At 37.9% G+C, this 17,338-nt stretch overlaps 1 protein-coding gene across 1 annotated transcript; it reads left to right on the top strand.

Annotated features, from left to right (window-relative positions):
* The first annotated feature begins 1,508 nt into the window (after positions 1-1,508).
* On the top strand, positions 1,509-16,972 carry Mrgprb3 (MAS-related GPR, member B3). Its single transcript, XM_001077174.5, has 2 exons — positions 1,509-1,636; positions 13,390-16,972. The coding sequence occupies exons 1-2, from the start codon at positions 1,626-1,628 to the stop codon at positions 14,408-14,410; spliced, it is 1,032 nt and encodes a 343-aa protein (XP_001077174.4). The 5' UTR covers positions 1,509-1,625; the 3' UTR covers positions 14,411-16,972.
* Positions 16,973-17,338: the final 366 nt, after the last annotated feature.

Raw genomic sequence — 17,338 nt, 5'->3', positions numbered from 1 at the left:
AAGACACTATAAAAGAAAATGATTCACAAGTCATAGAAAATGTTAAATCTAAAAAGTTCACAACACAAAATGTTCAAGAAATCTGGGATACTATGAAAGACCAATCCTAAGAAAAATAAGAATAGAAGGATTAGATTTTCACATATAAAGCCCAGAAAGTATTTTCAGGAAAATCATAGAAGAAAATTTCCTAAACCTAAAGAAGCTATGCCTATAAATAAATATACAAGAAACCCACAGAACATCAAACAGATTGGGTCAGAAAATAAAATCCTGTATCATGATGATCAAAATACTAAATGTACAGAACAAAGAAAGAATATTTAAAGCTGCAAGGGGAAGAGATCAAGTAAAATATTAAGGCAGAACTAATAGGATTACAGTCAACCTCTCAATAGAAATTCTAAAAGCAAGAAGGGTCTGGGCAGATTTCTTCCAGATTCTAAAAGATGTCACCCCAGATTACTATAGCCAGAAAAACGCCCAATCACCAAAATGGGTGGTAGCAAGAAGATACTCCATGACAAGACCAAATTTTAACCAATGGCTGACCCAACTTGAGAAACATCCCGTGGGAGAGAGATATCTGCTTATATTATTAATGGTACTTTGCTCTGTTTTCAGACAGGAACCTAAAATAACTGCTGCCTGAGAGTCTTCATCCAGAAACTGATGGAAACATATGCAAAAAAGCATAGAAAAACTCTTGTTGTAACCCATAGAGACTTGTAGAAGAGGCAGGGAAAGGATTGAGGTAGCTGGAAGTGTCAAGGCACCACAAGAAGACCTGCAAAACAAATTAACCTGGTCCTACTGGTGCCCACAGGAACTAAAACACCAACTAAAGTGCATTCATATACTGGACCTAGGCCCCCTACATATTTGTAGCAGAAGTGCCATTTGGTCTTCACGGAGGTATTGTAGTAGAACCTGCATCTGAACTAGTTGACTGCATTTGGATCCCATTCCTCTAGAGCTGGGCTATCTTGTCTGGATTCTGTGTGAGGTCATGTAATTTGTTGTGCTGATACTTGAAGTGCCAGCATGGGAGTGGTACCCATGGAAGGTTTACACTTCTCTTATGAGAAAAGGTGAGGTTATTAGAGAGAGGAGTAGCAGAGGGTCAGTCTGCAAAGAGAGGGAGTATGTGGGCTGCAATCTGGATGTGATGTAAAAAATACTGTTCCTTCATAGTCCTGGGGATGTCTCAGTAGTTAAAACTTTTATTCTGCAATTGTGAGGATCTGAGTTCAAATCCCTAATATCCACATTGATGCTGGTTGGTTACCTTTCTGCAGTCCCAGCAATTGGATGTTCCTTGATTAACTGGACTAACTTAATAGGAAAGTTCTTGTTTCTACTGCTACTAACAGGGAAAGGAAGATAGAAAAGTTGACATGACCAGAGGCCAAATGTCAAAAAGTCTCATGAAGAGCATGACTCAAAGGGGTGGCACTCATATGTCAGCAGATGCAAGTAAAGGAAACCACAAGGCTTTCTGACAGTCTCATCTTCATCAACAACAGTCACATTGCCATCCATGAACTACAGACATCTTTCATATTGACAGCTGATTTGGGGGAGCTCTTCTCCTTGACAGAAACCTAATATCTCCCATAAGAAAAATGGAGGAAAGGTAAGAGGTTTATGTCACCCTTTCCCCAAATTTATTGTCTATTTTTCTTAGTCTGTGGCCATACATCTACACCTTGAAGTGGAGAGTACTATAACAATCAGGTTTTCCTGAAAACACAGGAGATGCCAAAGTCATTTGTTCTATAGTTTTGGTGTTTTAATTATTATGTCACAGAAGGATTTACTTTTCTTGTCTAGTGTAATTGGTGTTCTGGAAGCTTTGTGCATGTTTATAGGCCTCTCTTTCTTTAAGTTGGGAATGTCTTCTATGCTTTTGTTGGAGATATTTTCTGGTTATTTGACCACAGACTTTTCAATTTCTTCTATTCCTATTACTTTTGGGTAAGGTCTTTTCATGGTAGGTCATGTATCCTGGATGTTTTCATTTTTTCTTTGCCTATTGCATTGATTTCTTCTATCCTATCTCCTGTGCTTGAGATTCTCTCTTCCATATCTCATATTCTGTTAGTAATGCTTGTGTCTGTTTTTCCTGTTCTCTTCCCTAGGTTTTCTATCCCCAGGATTGCCAAAGTCTGTGCTTCCTTTATTGCTTCTAATTTTTTAATTCCAGGTCTTGCTAAGTTTTATTTATTTCCTTCACCTATTTACTTATATTTTCCAGGATTTCTTTAACTGACTTACTAGCTTCATCTTTAAAGGCTTCTACTATCTTCAGAAGACGAGGTTTAAGGCCACAGTCAGGTGTGTTAGGGTATCAGACCTCGTGGTAGTAAGATAGATGTTTTCTGAAGGTTTCATATTGCCATGGCTTTTGTTGCTGAGAGCTTATGCTGACCTTTAACCATCTGGCTGTCATTGGATGTTCCTGATGTGCTAGGTATTGGAAGGTGATATAACCTTTATTTCCTGATATGGGATACCCTTGGTGGGTATCCTTGGGCTAGACAATGGAACTCATCAGGTAATGCAAGTATCCCAGTTTCTGGGTGTCTCCCTGAGGAAACAGAGTAGAGGATTCCAGTAGAAAGGCAGACAGAATTTGTGGTACAATAGTGCTTAGGAGGATAGTACAGCACTTGGGCCAGTGAGACATTCCCCAGAGGACTCAGGAGGCAGTGGATTGGGTACAGGGAGCAAATCTACATATATCAACAGGTCCTATGAAGGTGTGTAGAGAGATGACTGGACAATGGAGATTGGTTTGTGGGGGGTGACAATAGATTGCTTAGGGCAGCTGGGCATGCCCTGGAGCCCTCTGCAGGGTACAGCAAGGGAAATAATCCTGTATGCTTCGAGATAAGTAGGTCTAATAAAGGCAGGGTAATGAGTGCAGAGAAGGAATCTCATCATTAGCCTTCTTTATGGATCATTAACTCCTGAAACTTGTCACTTGAGTTTGCTGTGGTTGTGTTCATTTCTTCACCATTGTTATACATCTTGCCTTAAACTCATTTTAAAGAACATTTTTTTCTCACCCTTCGTTTTTTTTTAATTTTAGTTTTTCTTGGATGTTTTATGTATTTACATTTCAAATGTTATCCAGTTTTGCCCGTCTCCCATACTCCTTTCCCCATCCCCTGCCTCTATAAGGATGTTCCCACTCCCACTCACCCACCCCAACTCAATGCCCTGGCATTCCCCTACATTGGGGAAGTGAGTCTTCACAGGATCAAGGATCTTTCCTCCTATTGATGCTGGACAATGACATCTTCTGCTACATATGCAAGCTGGAGACATGGGTTCCTTCATGTGTACTCATTGGTTGGTGGATTAGACCATAGGAGCTCTGGTGGTGTCTGGTTGGTTGATATTGTTGTTCTTTTTATGGGGTTGCACCCTTTGACTCTTTCAGTTCTGTCTCTTTTTTTATATAATATAAAATTTTTTATTACGTTCCAAAAAATGTATATTCATTATTGCCATTTACCCTGCATTCTTAGAATTATAACAGGGCTGGTGAGATGGCTCAGTGGTGAAGAACGCTGATTGCTCTTCCAGAGGTGCTGGGTTCAATTCCCAGCAACCACATGGTGACTCACAATTATCTGTAATGAGAACTGGTGCCCTCTTCTGGTGTGACTGAAGAAAGTGACATTGTACTCACATTTTTGTTCAATCCATTTGCCTATGAAGTTTATGAAGTCGATTGTTTTTGATAGCTAAGTAGTACTCCATTGTGTAGATGTACCACATTTTTTGTATGCATTCCTCTGTTGAAGGATATCTGGGTTCTTTCCAGCTTCTGGCTATTATAAATAGGGCTGCTATGAACATAGTGAAGCATGTGTCTTTGTTGTACGTTGGAACATCTTTTGTGTATATGCCCAGGTAGTGGAATGTCGAATTTCCTGAGGAACCTCCAGACGGATATCCGGAATGGTTGTACCAGTTTGCAATCCCATCAACAATGGAGGAGTGTTTCTCTTTCTCCACATCCTTGCCAGTATCTGTTATCATCTGGGTTTTTTATCTTAGCTATTCTGACTAGTATGAAGTGGAATCTCAGGGTTCTTTTGATATGCATTTCCCTGATGACTAAGGATGTTGAGCATTTCTTTAGGTACTTCTAAGACATTCAATATTCTTCAGCCAAGAATTCATTGTTTATCACTGCACTCCATTGTTTAATAGGGTTATTTGATTTTCTGGAGTCTAATTTCTTGAGTTCTTTGCTTATTTTGATATTAGATCTCTATCAGATGTAGGATTGGTAAAGATCTTTTCCCTATCTGTTGGTTGCCATTTTGTCCTAATGACAGTGTTCCGTTTGTCAATTGTTGATCTTTCAGCATACATCATTGGTGTTTTGTTGAGGAAATTTTCCCCAGGGCCATGTGATTGAAACTATTCCCCACTTTCTATTCTAGTAAACTGAGTGTATCTGATTTGACATGGAGGTCCTTGATCCACTTAGACTTAAACTTTGTACAGGGTGATAAAATAGATTGATTTGCATTCTTCCACATGCTGACCTCCAGTTGAACCAGCACCATTTGTTGAGAAGGCTATCTTTTTTTCCATTGGATGGTTTTAGCTCCTTTGTCAAAGATCAAGTGACTGTAGGTGTGTGGGTTTTTTCTGGGTCTTCAATTATATTCTACTAATCTACTTGCCTGTCTCTTTGCCAATACCATACAGTTTTATCACTCTTGCTCTGTAATACTGCTTGAGGTCAGGGATGGTGATTTCCCCAGAAGTTCTTTTATTGTTGAGTATAATTTTCGCTATCCTGGGATTTTTGCTATTCCAAATGAATTTGCAAACTGCTCTTTCTAACTCTATGAAGAATTAAATTGGAATTTTTGATGGGGATTGCATTGAATCTGTAGATTGCTTTTGGCAAAATGGGCATTTTTAGTATATTAATTTTGCCAATTGATGAGCATGAGAGGTCTTTCCATCTTCTGAGATCTTCAATTTCTTTCTTCAGAGACTTGAAGATCATACAGATCTTTCATTTGCTTGGTTAAAGTCACACAGAGGACTATTTGGGACTATTGTGAAGGGCGCCATTTCCCTTATTTCTTTCTCAGCCTGTTTATCCTTTAAGTAGAAGAAGGCTACTGAATCGTTTGAGTTAATTTTATACCCAACCACTCTGCTATAGTTGTTTATCAGACTTAGTAGTTCTCTGGTGAAACTTTTGGGGTCACTTAAGTATACTAGCATATCATCTACAAATAGTGATATTTTGACTTTTTCCTTTCCAATTTGTATCCCTGTGACCTCCTTTCATTGTCTGATTGCTCTGGCTAGGACTTTGAGTATTATATTGACTAAGTATGGAGAGAGTGGACAGCTTTGTCTAGTCCCTGATTTTAGTTTCTTCAAGTTTCTCTCTGTTTAGTTTAATGTGAGCTACTGGTTTGCTGTATATTGCTTTTATTATGTTTATGTATTGGTCTTGAATTCCTGATCTTTCCAGGACTTTTATCATGAAGGGGTGTTAAATTTTGTCAAGTGCTTTCTCATCATCTAACGAAATGATCATCTGGTTTTTTTTACTTTGAATTTTTTACATAGTTGAATTTGTTGATGGATTTCCATATACTGAAACATCTCTGCAGCGCTGAGATGAAGTCCAGTTCATCATGATGGATGATTGTTTTGTTCCGTTCTTGGATTCAGTTTGCAATAATTTTATTGAGTATTTTTGTGTTGATATTCATAAGAGAAATTGGTCTTAAGTTCTCTTTTTTTTGTTGAGTCTTTGTGCGGTTTAGGTATAAGTGTAATTGTGGTTGCATAGAAGGAATTTGTTAGTGCTCCAATTGTTTCTATTTTGTGGAATTTTTTTGGAGAGTATTGGTATGAGGTCTTCTATGAAGGTTTAATAGAATTCTGCAGTAAACCCATCTAGTCCTGGTTGGGAGACTTTTAAAAACTGTTTCTATTTCTTTGAGTTATGGGGTTGTTTAGATGGTTTTTCTGTTCCTGATTTACCTTTCATACCTAGTGTTTGTCTAGAAAATTGTCCATTTCCTCCAGATTTTCAAGTTTTGTTGAATATAGGCTTTTGTAGTAGGATCTGATGATTTTTTAAAATTTCCTCAGATTCTGTTGTTATGTCTTCCTTTTCATTTCTGATGTTTTTAATTTGGATACACTCTCTGTGTCTTCTTGTTAGTCTGGCTAAGGGTTTATCTATCTTGTTGATTTTCTCAAAGAACCAGCTTCTGGGTTTGTTGACTCTTTGTATAGTCATTTTTGTTTCTATTTGGTTGCTTTCAGCCCTGAGTTTGATTATTTTCTGCCCTTTACTCCTCTTGGGTGTGTTTGCTTCTTTTTGTTCTAGAGCTTTTAGATGTTCTGTCAAGCTGCTAATGTGTGCTCTGTCCTGTTTTTTTTTTTTTTTTTTTTTTGAGGCACTCAGAACTCTGGCTTTTTCTCTTTGCACTGCTTTCATTGTATCCCATAAGTTTGGGCATTTTGTGCCTTAGTTTTCATCAAATTCCAAAAGGCCTTTAATTTCAATTTCCATGTATATGTGGACTTTTTTTTGCTATTGAAGAACAATCGTAGTCTGTGGTGATCTAATAGGGTGCATGGGATTATTTCAATCTGCTGTTATCTGTTGTAGCCTATTTTTTGACAAATATGGTCAATTTTTGAGAAGGTATGATGAGGTGCTGAGAAAAAGTATATTCTTTTGTTTTAGGATGAAATGTTCTATAAATATATGTTAAATTCATTTGATTCATAACTTCTGTTAGTTTCTCTATGTATCTATTTAGTTTCTGTTTCCATGATCTGTCCATTGTTGAGAGTGGGGTGTTGAAGTCTCTCACTATTATTGTGTGAGGTACAATGTGTGCTTTGAGTTTTAGTAAGGTTTCTATTATGAATGTAGTTGTCCTTGATTTTGGAGCATAGATATTCAGGATTGAGAGTTCAACTTGGTGGATTTTTCTTTTGATGAATATAAAGTGTCTTTCCTATTCTTTTTTGACAAGTTTCAGGTGAAAGTCAATTTTATTTGATATTAAAATGTCTACTCCAGCTTGTCTTTTTGAACTATTTGCCTGAAAACTTGTTTTCCAGCCTTTTACTCTTAGGTAGTTTCTTCCTTGGTCACTGAGGTGTGTTTTCTGTATGCAACAAAATAATGGGTATTCTTTCTGTTTCAGTCTGTTAGTGTATGTCTTTTTATTGGCGAATTGAGTCCACTGATGGCAAGAGATATTATAGTGATTGTTGTTTCCTGCTATTTTTGTTGTTACAGGTAGAATTGTGTTTGTGTGACTCTTCTTTTTTTTTTCAAGATTACTCTCTTGCTTTTTCTAGTGTGTACGTTCCCTTCTTGTGTTGCAGTTTTCCATCTATCATCCTTTTTAGTGCTGAGTTTGTTGAAATATATTGTGTCAATTTGGTTTTGTCACGGAAAATCTTGGATTCTTCATTTATGGTAATGAGAGTTTTCCTGGATATTGTAGCTTGGGCTGACATTTGTGTTCAGTTAGTGTCTGTATGATCTGTCTAGGACCTTCTGGCTTTCATCATCTCTGGTGAGAAGTCTGGAGTAATTCTGATAGGTCTGCCTTTATATGTTACTTGACATTTTTCCCTTACCACTTTTAATATATTTTCTTTGTTTTGTGTATTTGGTGTTTTTACTATTATGTGACAGGAGGAATTTCTTTTCTTTTCCAATCTGTTTAGAGTTATGTAGGCTTCTTGTACATTCTTGGGAATCTCTTTCTTTAGGTTAGGGAAGTTTTCTTCTATAATTTTCTGAAGATATTTACTCACCTGTTAAGTTAGGAATCTTAGCACTCTTCTATGCCTTTTATCCTCCAGTTTGGTCTTCTTATTTTATCCTGAATTTCCTGGATGTTTTGGGTTAGGAGCTTTTGCCTTTTGCATTTTCTTTGACTATTTTGACATCAATATTTTCTATGGTATCTTCTGCCCCAGAGATTCTCTCTTCAATCTCTTGTATTCTGTTGGTAATGCTTGCGCCTATGACTCCTGATCTCTTTCCTAGGTTTTCTATCTCCAGGGTTGTCTCCCTTTGTGACTTTTTATTGTTTCTATTTTCATTTTTAGATTTTGGATGGTTTTGTTCAATTCCTTCACCTGTTTCCTTGTGTTTTCCTGTAATTCTCTAAGGGCTCTTTGTGTTTCCTCTTTAAGGGCTTCTACTTGTTTACCTGTGTTCTCTTGTATTTCTTTAAAAGAGTAATTTATGTCCTGCTCAAAGTCCTCTATCATCATCATGGTATGTTCTTTAAATCCAAATCTTGCTTTTCAAGTGTGTTGGGGTATCCAGTGTTTGCTGTAGTGGGAGAACTGGGTTCTGATGATGCCAGGTACTCTTGGTTTCTGTTGCTTAGGTTCTTGTACTTACCTTTCTCTACCTGATTATCTCTGATGTTAGTTGGTCATGCTGTCTCTGACTGGAGCTCGTCTCTTCTGTGGGCCTGTGAGCCTGGGGTCTTAGGGGTTAGAGCACTTTGGGCAGACCAGCTCTCTGTGGGCAGGTTTTGCATCTGAATTGCTGTGGGACAACTCAGCTCTTGGTGCAGATGGAGATTGGATGTGTCCTGTCCCAGGCCTCCCTGATGCTCTTGTACCCAGTGTGCTCCCCACAGGTCTTTATTTGGATACTCAGTAGAGAGAAAGTGTGGTCACACCTGTGCAATTAGGAGTGAGAGAGCTCCTGGCAGGCCAGTTCTTTGTGAGCAGGTTTTGCCTCTGAGGGTTTGGGGACAGACCCTGCTCTGGGTGCAGATGGAGACTTGAAGGGATGTCATTTCTTGATGTGTATTTTGGAACACCACCTATGTTTGAATATCCATATGTTCCTTTAAATCAAGGACAGTCTATTTTATGTAATTAATTTTCTGTGCTTTAGTCTGAATCCCAGCCCATTATATTCACAAAAGATTTACATGTTTGTTCTTTAAATTGACTCTAATATTCTCTCTCTCTCTCTCTCTCTCTCTCTCTCTCTCTCTCTCTCTCTCTCTCTCTCTCTCTCTCTCTCTGCTTTCTCCCTTAACCCAGGCTTTTCTGGAACTTACTATATAGCTTAGACTGTCCTTGATCTTAAGAAAATTTTCCTGTTCCAGAATCTATATGTCGGTATTCCACAAGTAGTATAGCATGGCTAGTAGAACTTCCTCCAAGAGAACATCTGTCTACAAGCACTGTAGATATTTCTGTGTCACAACCCCCTTTATTTAGTATTGCTGTATATTATTCTCTCTCTCACTGGGATTGGGGAATGACAAAGGCCATCATTAGCCATCTCTTCACCATAACCCATTTTTCAAGAATACAAGAGACATACACTGACAGAATCATCAAAAATGTCATTTTTTCTTTTCATATGTAATTTGTTGCACTGAAGTTGCTTTAAAATATTTTATTTTATTTTATTTTTTTTTAAATTTAGAGAATACTTTATTAGTTTTTGTAATCAAACCCATGTAGATAAGACCTTACATATTTAATACAGTGTGTTACCCCTGTACAAATGGAAAAAACTTAAGTTCAACATTTCTAGACCAATATGGCTGTTAATTTCTGTACAGTGCCAACTCAACACAGTAAACAGGGATACTTTTTTCCAAAGTTGACAGCACAGCTAAAGTTTCAAAAAATTCAAATTATATATCTGTATATATATATTTATATTTATATAAAAAGACCAATAATAGCAGTGTGTTATGCATCAACAGCAGCAACCGCTTTTCCAGGTTCTGCAGTCATCTGAACAAAACTGTAGAGACATCCAGCACACTCCATTAAAAAAAAAAAAGTAAAAAAACAAAACTCGAGAAAACAGCACAGTTCTGTTACTCTTGTGGTACCTGGCACCATTTTTTTTAAATTAGCTTCTCAATCATCATCTGGAAAGAAAACATTCTGAGCAACATCATTAAAAACAGCTCTGATAAAGCACGGTCACTACTACGTATCATAAAGCAGGTACAAGCTATTTTACATCCACAGAGGTCTGATACAGTACTGTCCTACATCTATAATACTAGAGGATACAATTTAAAAGGCATTATTTGAGACTTGATTCTACTTTTCCAGCAGAGGGCCCAAATGATGGTGTGACACAGCTTTGTAAAGAAACATACTCTAGACAGGATTTCCTTTCACTAGTGGCACAGTTCTAAGGATTCATTCTCTCCATGAATGTCAGCTAAAACCGTTATTAAAAAAATGAAATATCCCTAGAACAAAACCGTATAACCACCGGATTCACATGAAGATGACCTAGTGGAGACAAGCTGGACCTCACCTTACCAACAAGCTATCAAATCTGTTATGTTTAAACAGTGAGACCTCCAAGGAAGGAGATGCCAAGTAGTGCTTCAAAGCTTCGGACCACAATCAAACACAGCATCCTTTTCAACAGAAGCAGAAGCTCATCTGAATATGCTCAAGGATGCTGACATCAACATTTAATCATCTCCTCACTCATCCAGGAAGAAGGGGAGATCAGTTACTACTGTACTTTATTGTGTTCAACCAAATCACTATGTTACAAAAATAGCAAGCTGCCATAATAAAAAATAAGGCTCCTCTATCCAGCACCAGATAGCATCATTTTACTTTCAAGCCTAGAAATTGCACACGTGTGTATAAACCAACCGAAGATGAGGATTGAGAGTTCATCTTGGTGGATTTTTCCTTTGATGAATATGAAGTGTCCTTCCTTATCTTTTTTGATGACTTTTAATTGAAAATTGATTTTATTTGATATTAGAATGGCTACTCCAGCTTGCTTCTTCTGACCATTTGCTTGGAAAGTTGTTTTCCAGCCTTTCACTCTGAGGTAGTATCTGTCTTTGTCTCTGAGGTGTGTTTCCTGTAGGCAGCAGAATGCAGGGTCCTCATTGCGTATCCAGTTTGTTAATCTATGTCTTTTTATTGGGGAGTTGAGGCCATTGATGTTGAGAGATATTAAGGAATAGTGATTATTGCTTCCTGTTATATTCATATTTGGATGTGGGGTTATGTTTGTGTGCTTTTCTTCTCTTTGTTTTGTTGCCAAGATGATTAGTTTCTTGCTTCTTCTAGGGTATAGCTTGCCTCCTTATGTTGGGCTTTACCCTTTATTATCCTTTGTAGTGCTGGATTTGTAGAAAGATATTGTGTAAATTTGGTTTTGTCATGGAATATCTTGGTTTCTCCATCTATGTTAATTGAGAGTTTTGCAGGATACAGTAACCTGGGCTGGCATTTGTGTTCTCTTAGGGTCTGTATGACATCTGTCCAGGATCTTCTGGCCTTCATAGTTTCTGGCGAAAAGTCTGGTGTGATTCTGATAGGTCTGCCTTCATATGTTACTTGACCTTTTTCCCTTACTGCTTTTAATATTCTTTCTTTATTTTGTGTGTTTGGTGTTTTGACTATTATGTGACGGGAGGTGTTTCTTTTCTGGTCCAGTCTATTTGGAGTTCTGTAGGCTTCTTGTATGCCTATGGGTATCTCTTTTTTTAGGTAAGGGAAGTTTTCTTCTATGATTTTGTTGATATTTACTGGTCCTTTGAGCTGGGAGTCTTCACTCTCTTCTATACCTATTATCCTTAGGTTTGATCTTCTCATTGAGTCCTGGACTTCCTGTATGTTTTGGACCAGTAGCTTTTTCTGCTTTACATTATCTTTGACAGTTGAGTCAATGATTTCTATGGAATCTTCTGCTCCCGAGATTCTCTCTTCCATCTCTTGTATTCTGTTGGTGAAGCTTGTATCTACAGCTCCTTGTCTTTTCTTTTGATTTTCTATGTCCAGGGTTGTTTCCATGTGTTCTTTCTTGATTGCCTCTATTTCCATTTTTAATTCCTTCAACTGTTTGGTTGTGCTCTCCTGGAATTCTTTCAGGGATTTTTGCGATTCCTCTCTGTAGGCTTCTACTTGTTCTCTAAGGGAGTTCTTTATGTCTTTCTTGAAGTCCTCCAGCATCATGATCAAATATGATTTTGAAACTACATCTTGCTTTTCTGGTGTGTTTGGATATTCTGTGTTTGCTTTGGTGGGAGAATTGGGCTCCGATGATGCCATGTAGTCTTGGTCTCTGTTGCTTGGGTTCCTGCGCTTGCCTCTCGCCATCAGATTATCTCTAGTGTTACTTTGTTCTGCTATTTCTGACCGTGGCTAGACTGTCCTATAAGCCTGTGTGTCAGGAGTGCTGTAGACCTGTTTTCCTGTTTTCTTTCAGCCAGTTATGGGGACAGAGTGTTCTGCTTTCGGGCGTGTAGTTTTTCCTCTCTACAGGTCTTCAGCTGTTCCTGTGGGCCTGTGTCTTGAGTTCACCAGGTAGGTTTCTTGCAGGGGAAAAGTTGGTCCTACCTGTGGTTCCAAGGCTCAAGTTTGCTCGTGGGGTACTGCCTAAGTCCTCTCCGCGGCGGCAGCAACCGGGAAGATCTGCGCCGCTCTTTCCGGGAGCCTCCGTGCACCAGGGTTCCAGATGGCGTTTGGTGTTTTCCTCTGGCGTCTGGATATGCACAGAGTGCAGTCTCTTCTGGTTTCCCAGGCGTGTCCGCCTCTCTGAAGGTTTAGCTCTCCCTCCCACAGGATTTGGGTGCAGAGAACTGTTTATCCGGTCTCGCTTTAAAATATTTTAAAACCTTTATTCTAAATTCACATCTACTTTTTGCTTTGTGATTTATTTATCCACTTGTTGAGTGAAAATTTCTAGCTATTCATTGTGTTCTTAGGGAAAGATAGATATTTTTTGTACAGATGGGTAACAGAAAAGTGCTTAGTGTCCTCAGAGGATTTCCTCTTTTCTAGTTTAGAATTTGAAATAGAAACCGAGTCATGCAATAGACCTCATTCCTTTATACTGGTCTCAGTATAATTTGACATACATTTTATGACTGTCCTCCAGGATTTACATATTTTCCCAATTGTTAGCCCTCTACCTCCAAGACTGAGAGCAGCAGCTCTTGGTCATGCTTCTGGCTCCTGAGTTCCCAAAGCAGAGAATAACCAGCCTTAGGACTGAAAAAAAAAGTTGGGATCAGAGTTTTGTTTCTTTCTGAGAAATAGTTTGTTTTAGAACAAGAATTTTAAAACAGCTTAAGACACTTAGAGTGTATAGAGTAAGTGGAACCATCAACTACTCTAATATCAACTCAGGTTATGGATTATGGATAGCCTAAATAAATATAATCTAGACTTAAATTAAGGTTGCAGAAATATTGATTTTAATAAATTATCTCTGCAATCCTGTTATACCACCTTATGAACCAGAAAACCATTAACATATATGGATGATCCTGTGAATCTGAGAGTGAATAACATGTGCTCATGTCTTGTTTTTCTTTCCAGAAACATCAGCGAAATGCTAAGAGTGGACTCAAAGATCCTAAACAGCACAGCTGTGAATGAAAGCGCCCCTGGAATGTTCTTTTGTGTAGTAGTGTTTAATAGAATGATTTTGCTTTCCTTCATCGTTGCCCTAGTTGGGCTGGTTGGAAATGCCACAGTGCTATGGTTTCTGGGCTTCCAGATGCCTAGGAATGCCTTCTCTGTCTACATCCTCAACCTGGCTGGTGCTGACTTTCTCTGCATTTGCTTTCATATTGGACATTATTTATATAATATCTTGGACACTGATTCCATCCCCATCGAAGTTCCTGCATTTTTCACTGTTGTGAGAAACTTTGCTTATCTTTGTGGCCTGAGCATTCTTAGTGCCATTAGCCTTGAACGCTGCCTGTCTGTCCTGTGGCCCATCTGGTATCGCTGCCAACGCCCAAGGCACACATCAGTTGTCATATGTACCTTGCTTTGGGTCATGTCCCTAGTCTTGAGCCTCTTGGAAGGAAAGGAATGTGGTTTCATATTCAGTTTAAGTGGTTCTCATTGGTGTCCGATATTTGATTTTATCACTACTGCATGGTTAATTATTTTATTTGTGCTTCTCTTGGTGTCCAGTCTGGCCTTGGTGATTACTATCTTCTGTGGCTTACACAGGATTCCTGTGACCAGGCTGTGTGTGGCCATTGTGTTAACAGTGATGGTCTTCCTGCTCTTTGGTCTGCCCTATGGGATCTATTGGTTCCTCTTAGAGTGGATTGAGGGATTTAATTATATTTTTCTTTGTAGTTTTTATTCAGTGGCATTATTTCTATCCTGTGTTAATGGCTGTGCCAACCCCATCATTTACTTCCTCGTAGGTGCCATTAGGCATCATCGGTTCCAACGGAAGTCTCTCAAGCTACTTCTGCAGCAAGCCATGCAAGACACTCCTGAGACAGAAGAATGTATAGAGATGGGTTCCTCTGAAAGATCTAGAGAGATTAAAAACAGTCTGGAAGAGACTAAGAGCTGCTTTGATCAGTCATAAATAGTTCTGAAGAGAACTATGTCCTTATCAGTTTGTGCCATTTTCATACCATTGTTTAGTTGGTGACCCAAGGAAACTCAGTTGGGAAAGTAGTCAATGTTGTAGAAGTTGATTGATATTTGACTTGTTATAAATACTGAGTGCAGTATTTTGCAGTTATCTTGCTCAGGGCTTTCCCAACTTCTTTTGATGTTACTTCTTGTAAAATGTATGGTGTCTAGGAGAGCTTTTGACCACAATTGACAAATCCCTTCTTTAGAAGAAGGCTGAATGAAGTGCAGGAAAGAGTTGCATTGCTTAACTTGATAGTGGATACATTCATGTTATAGTTTGCAAAATAGTATCCTTTCTTTCTTCAGTGTTGAAGGGTAAAATAGATACGATTTATAGTCCCAGATTTTACTAATTTCTGTAGATTTTAATGAGTGTATGGAGCAATAGTCTTTTTAATATAAATTTCTTAGTAAAAAATACATATTCTCAAAAGAAGTCGTTAAATCATTATTTACCCAGTGGAGTCCTCATCTTCAAGTTCACTCATGTTCAAATTTCAGCATTGGAAGAGTCCAGTCAGATTTTATAATGAGATCAATCAGCATCCATATGCACAGGGAAATGGAGAATGTCTGTCCTCTGTTTCCTTCACAGTGTACTACTTAGCATCTCATGGTTCAGTCTTGTCTTTGTCATGATTCTCCTACTCTCCTACTGTATAATCCCTCAAGTTTCCAATGAGTTCCTCTAGCATAGGCTCCCTTGAAATCAAACTTATTTTAAATTTATACCATTTCCAGGAATCCACAGCATTTATTAATTATGTAAAATTTAGTAAAACTTTCTATAAAATAATATTTCTTTTGTAAAGCTGCAGTATGTGATAATTCAATTGCCCTACAATTAAAAGAATACAATATCAACAGACTAAAGTAAGCAAATCAACAGATTTTTTATTTTTTCTGTTTTTTTGGATATTTTATGTATTTACATTTCAAATGTTATCCCCTCCCCTGGTTCCCCACTCTACCATCTCCTTCCCCTGTTTCTATGAGGACGCTGCCCCTCCCACCCACTCATTCCCACCTCAACATCCTGGCATGCCCCTACCCTGTCTTTATTTTAACAGAAAAGGATCATATGCTGTGTTTCCATTTTAATTATTAACAAGGCTTTTTTTAAGTTCAAAAAAGAGAGGTGAGTAGTTTAAAGAAAGGCCTGATGGGAAATGGAATAAATGAGGTATTGATCCAGGAAAAGACATCACCCAGCTAAGCTTTCAACTTACACAAAGGAAGTAGCTAAAGACTCTCTTAAAGAAAATAAATTATTCAGAAAATGAAAGCAATAAATCAAAGCTTATGCAAATGTAATTCAAAAACGTGAAGCTGTACGATCTGTGCCACTTTATGTACCAAACATGTACTTGTCAGTTTAATATTGAGCAGACTGCAGAAGTTGGCAGTATCAGTCATCTGGTTCTGGCATCAAGAAGGAGGCAGGAGTGATAGGGTTGTAGAATCTTCCTCTAAGGTTAGGAAAAGTGAAGGAGACCAACCACAAAGCAGAAGTTCCTTGCACGGAGACCTGGAAAGGTCTGGAAACTGTGAAAATGAAGCCTGATTTACTGGAAGTGCCAAGATATTGGAGATGCCAGAAATATGGGATACCTGCCAAGAAGAGCTTTATAGAGAGCAAAACCAGCACAAGAGAAAGAAGTGTATTGCAGTAAAAAAGCGGAACATTCACAATAATCTCAGCCTTTTGATGGCAAAACATGAAGTTACAGGATTTAGGTTTTGCCCTGCTAGATTTTGATTTTGCTTGGCTCAATATTTCCTCACTATGTCCCCATTCCTCTCTTTTGGAATGGATGATAATGTATGATCTGTGCCTCTGTATGTTGGAAAAAAATGTGCTTTGCTATTTGATTTGACAAGGAGTTACAATTACAATTATGAGATTTCTTTGAGTCTTATAAGAGACCTTTAAACTGTTTTGAGACTGTGAAAGACTGTAAGTACTTTTCAGGTTGGAATTAATGTGTTTTTACCTGTGGTATAGTTACAAAATTATTTGGTACAAGGATTGAAATGTGATGGTTTATCCAAAAATGTCTCAATTTTGGAATGCTTACTTCTAAGTAGGGAGAACTGTTTGGGATGGATTAAAATGTTTGTCCTTGTTGGAGGATATCTTATTAGGGGTAGTCTTTGAGGTTTCAAAAGCCAGTATTATTACCAGTTAGCACTTTATCTGCATCAAGCTTGAGGGTCACATTTGAGCTTTCAGCAAATGCCCCAGTGCCATATCAATCTTGCCTGCTGTCATGTTTCTAGTTATGATGATCATGGATTATACTCCATGGAAATTGTGAGTCTCCTTATTGAATATGTTTTTTATGAGTAGATTTTGTCATAGCAACAGCACTTTCTTTTACTTCATATTTTGTTAATATTTTTAAAACTATATGTTTTGCATTCTAACATAAAGACTTGATGGAAACTACATTTTTCCTTATATATCCTATATAGATACTGAGACTTTAAAATAAATTCTACTTCTAAATGAAAGGATGTCATGTATTTCTCTTTACATTTATCTTGCATAATATAGAATGATATACATTAAGTCATCCACCCATAGTAAATTATCAAATCACCAGGTTCTTAATACTTGAGTAATCATTGTCCTTATGTGACTCCCACAGCTTCACAATTGATTATTTCATTGTTCCTTGTCTGGTTTGCTCCCCTACTTTGAATATTGTAAAAATGAATATAAAGACATAATGTAGCTACTTGATGCACAGTTTTAGATAGAGACAGGTCAGATTAAAATTAAACAATGGACAAAGATATGTTACTAGGGTACATGCTCTCCCTCATTTTCTGGTTTTCTACAGTCTGTTTTCCTATTCCTCAATGTCTTGTG

Source organism: Rattus norvegicus, chromosome 1 (assembly GCF_036323735.1).
Source record: "Rattus norvegicus strain BN/NHsdMcwi chromosome 1, GRCr8, whole genome shotgun sequence".
Taxonomy (NCBI): domain Eukaryota; kingdom Metazoa; phylum Chordata; class Mammalia; order Rodentia; family Muridae; genus Rattus; species Rattus norvegicus.
Note: the sequence above shows the minus strand (reverse complement) of the source record. Positions and strands in the feature narration are given on the sequence as shown.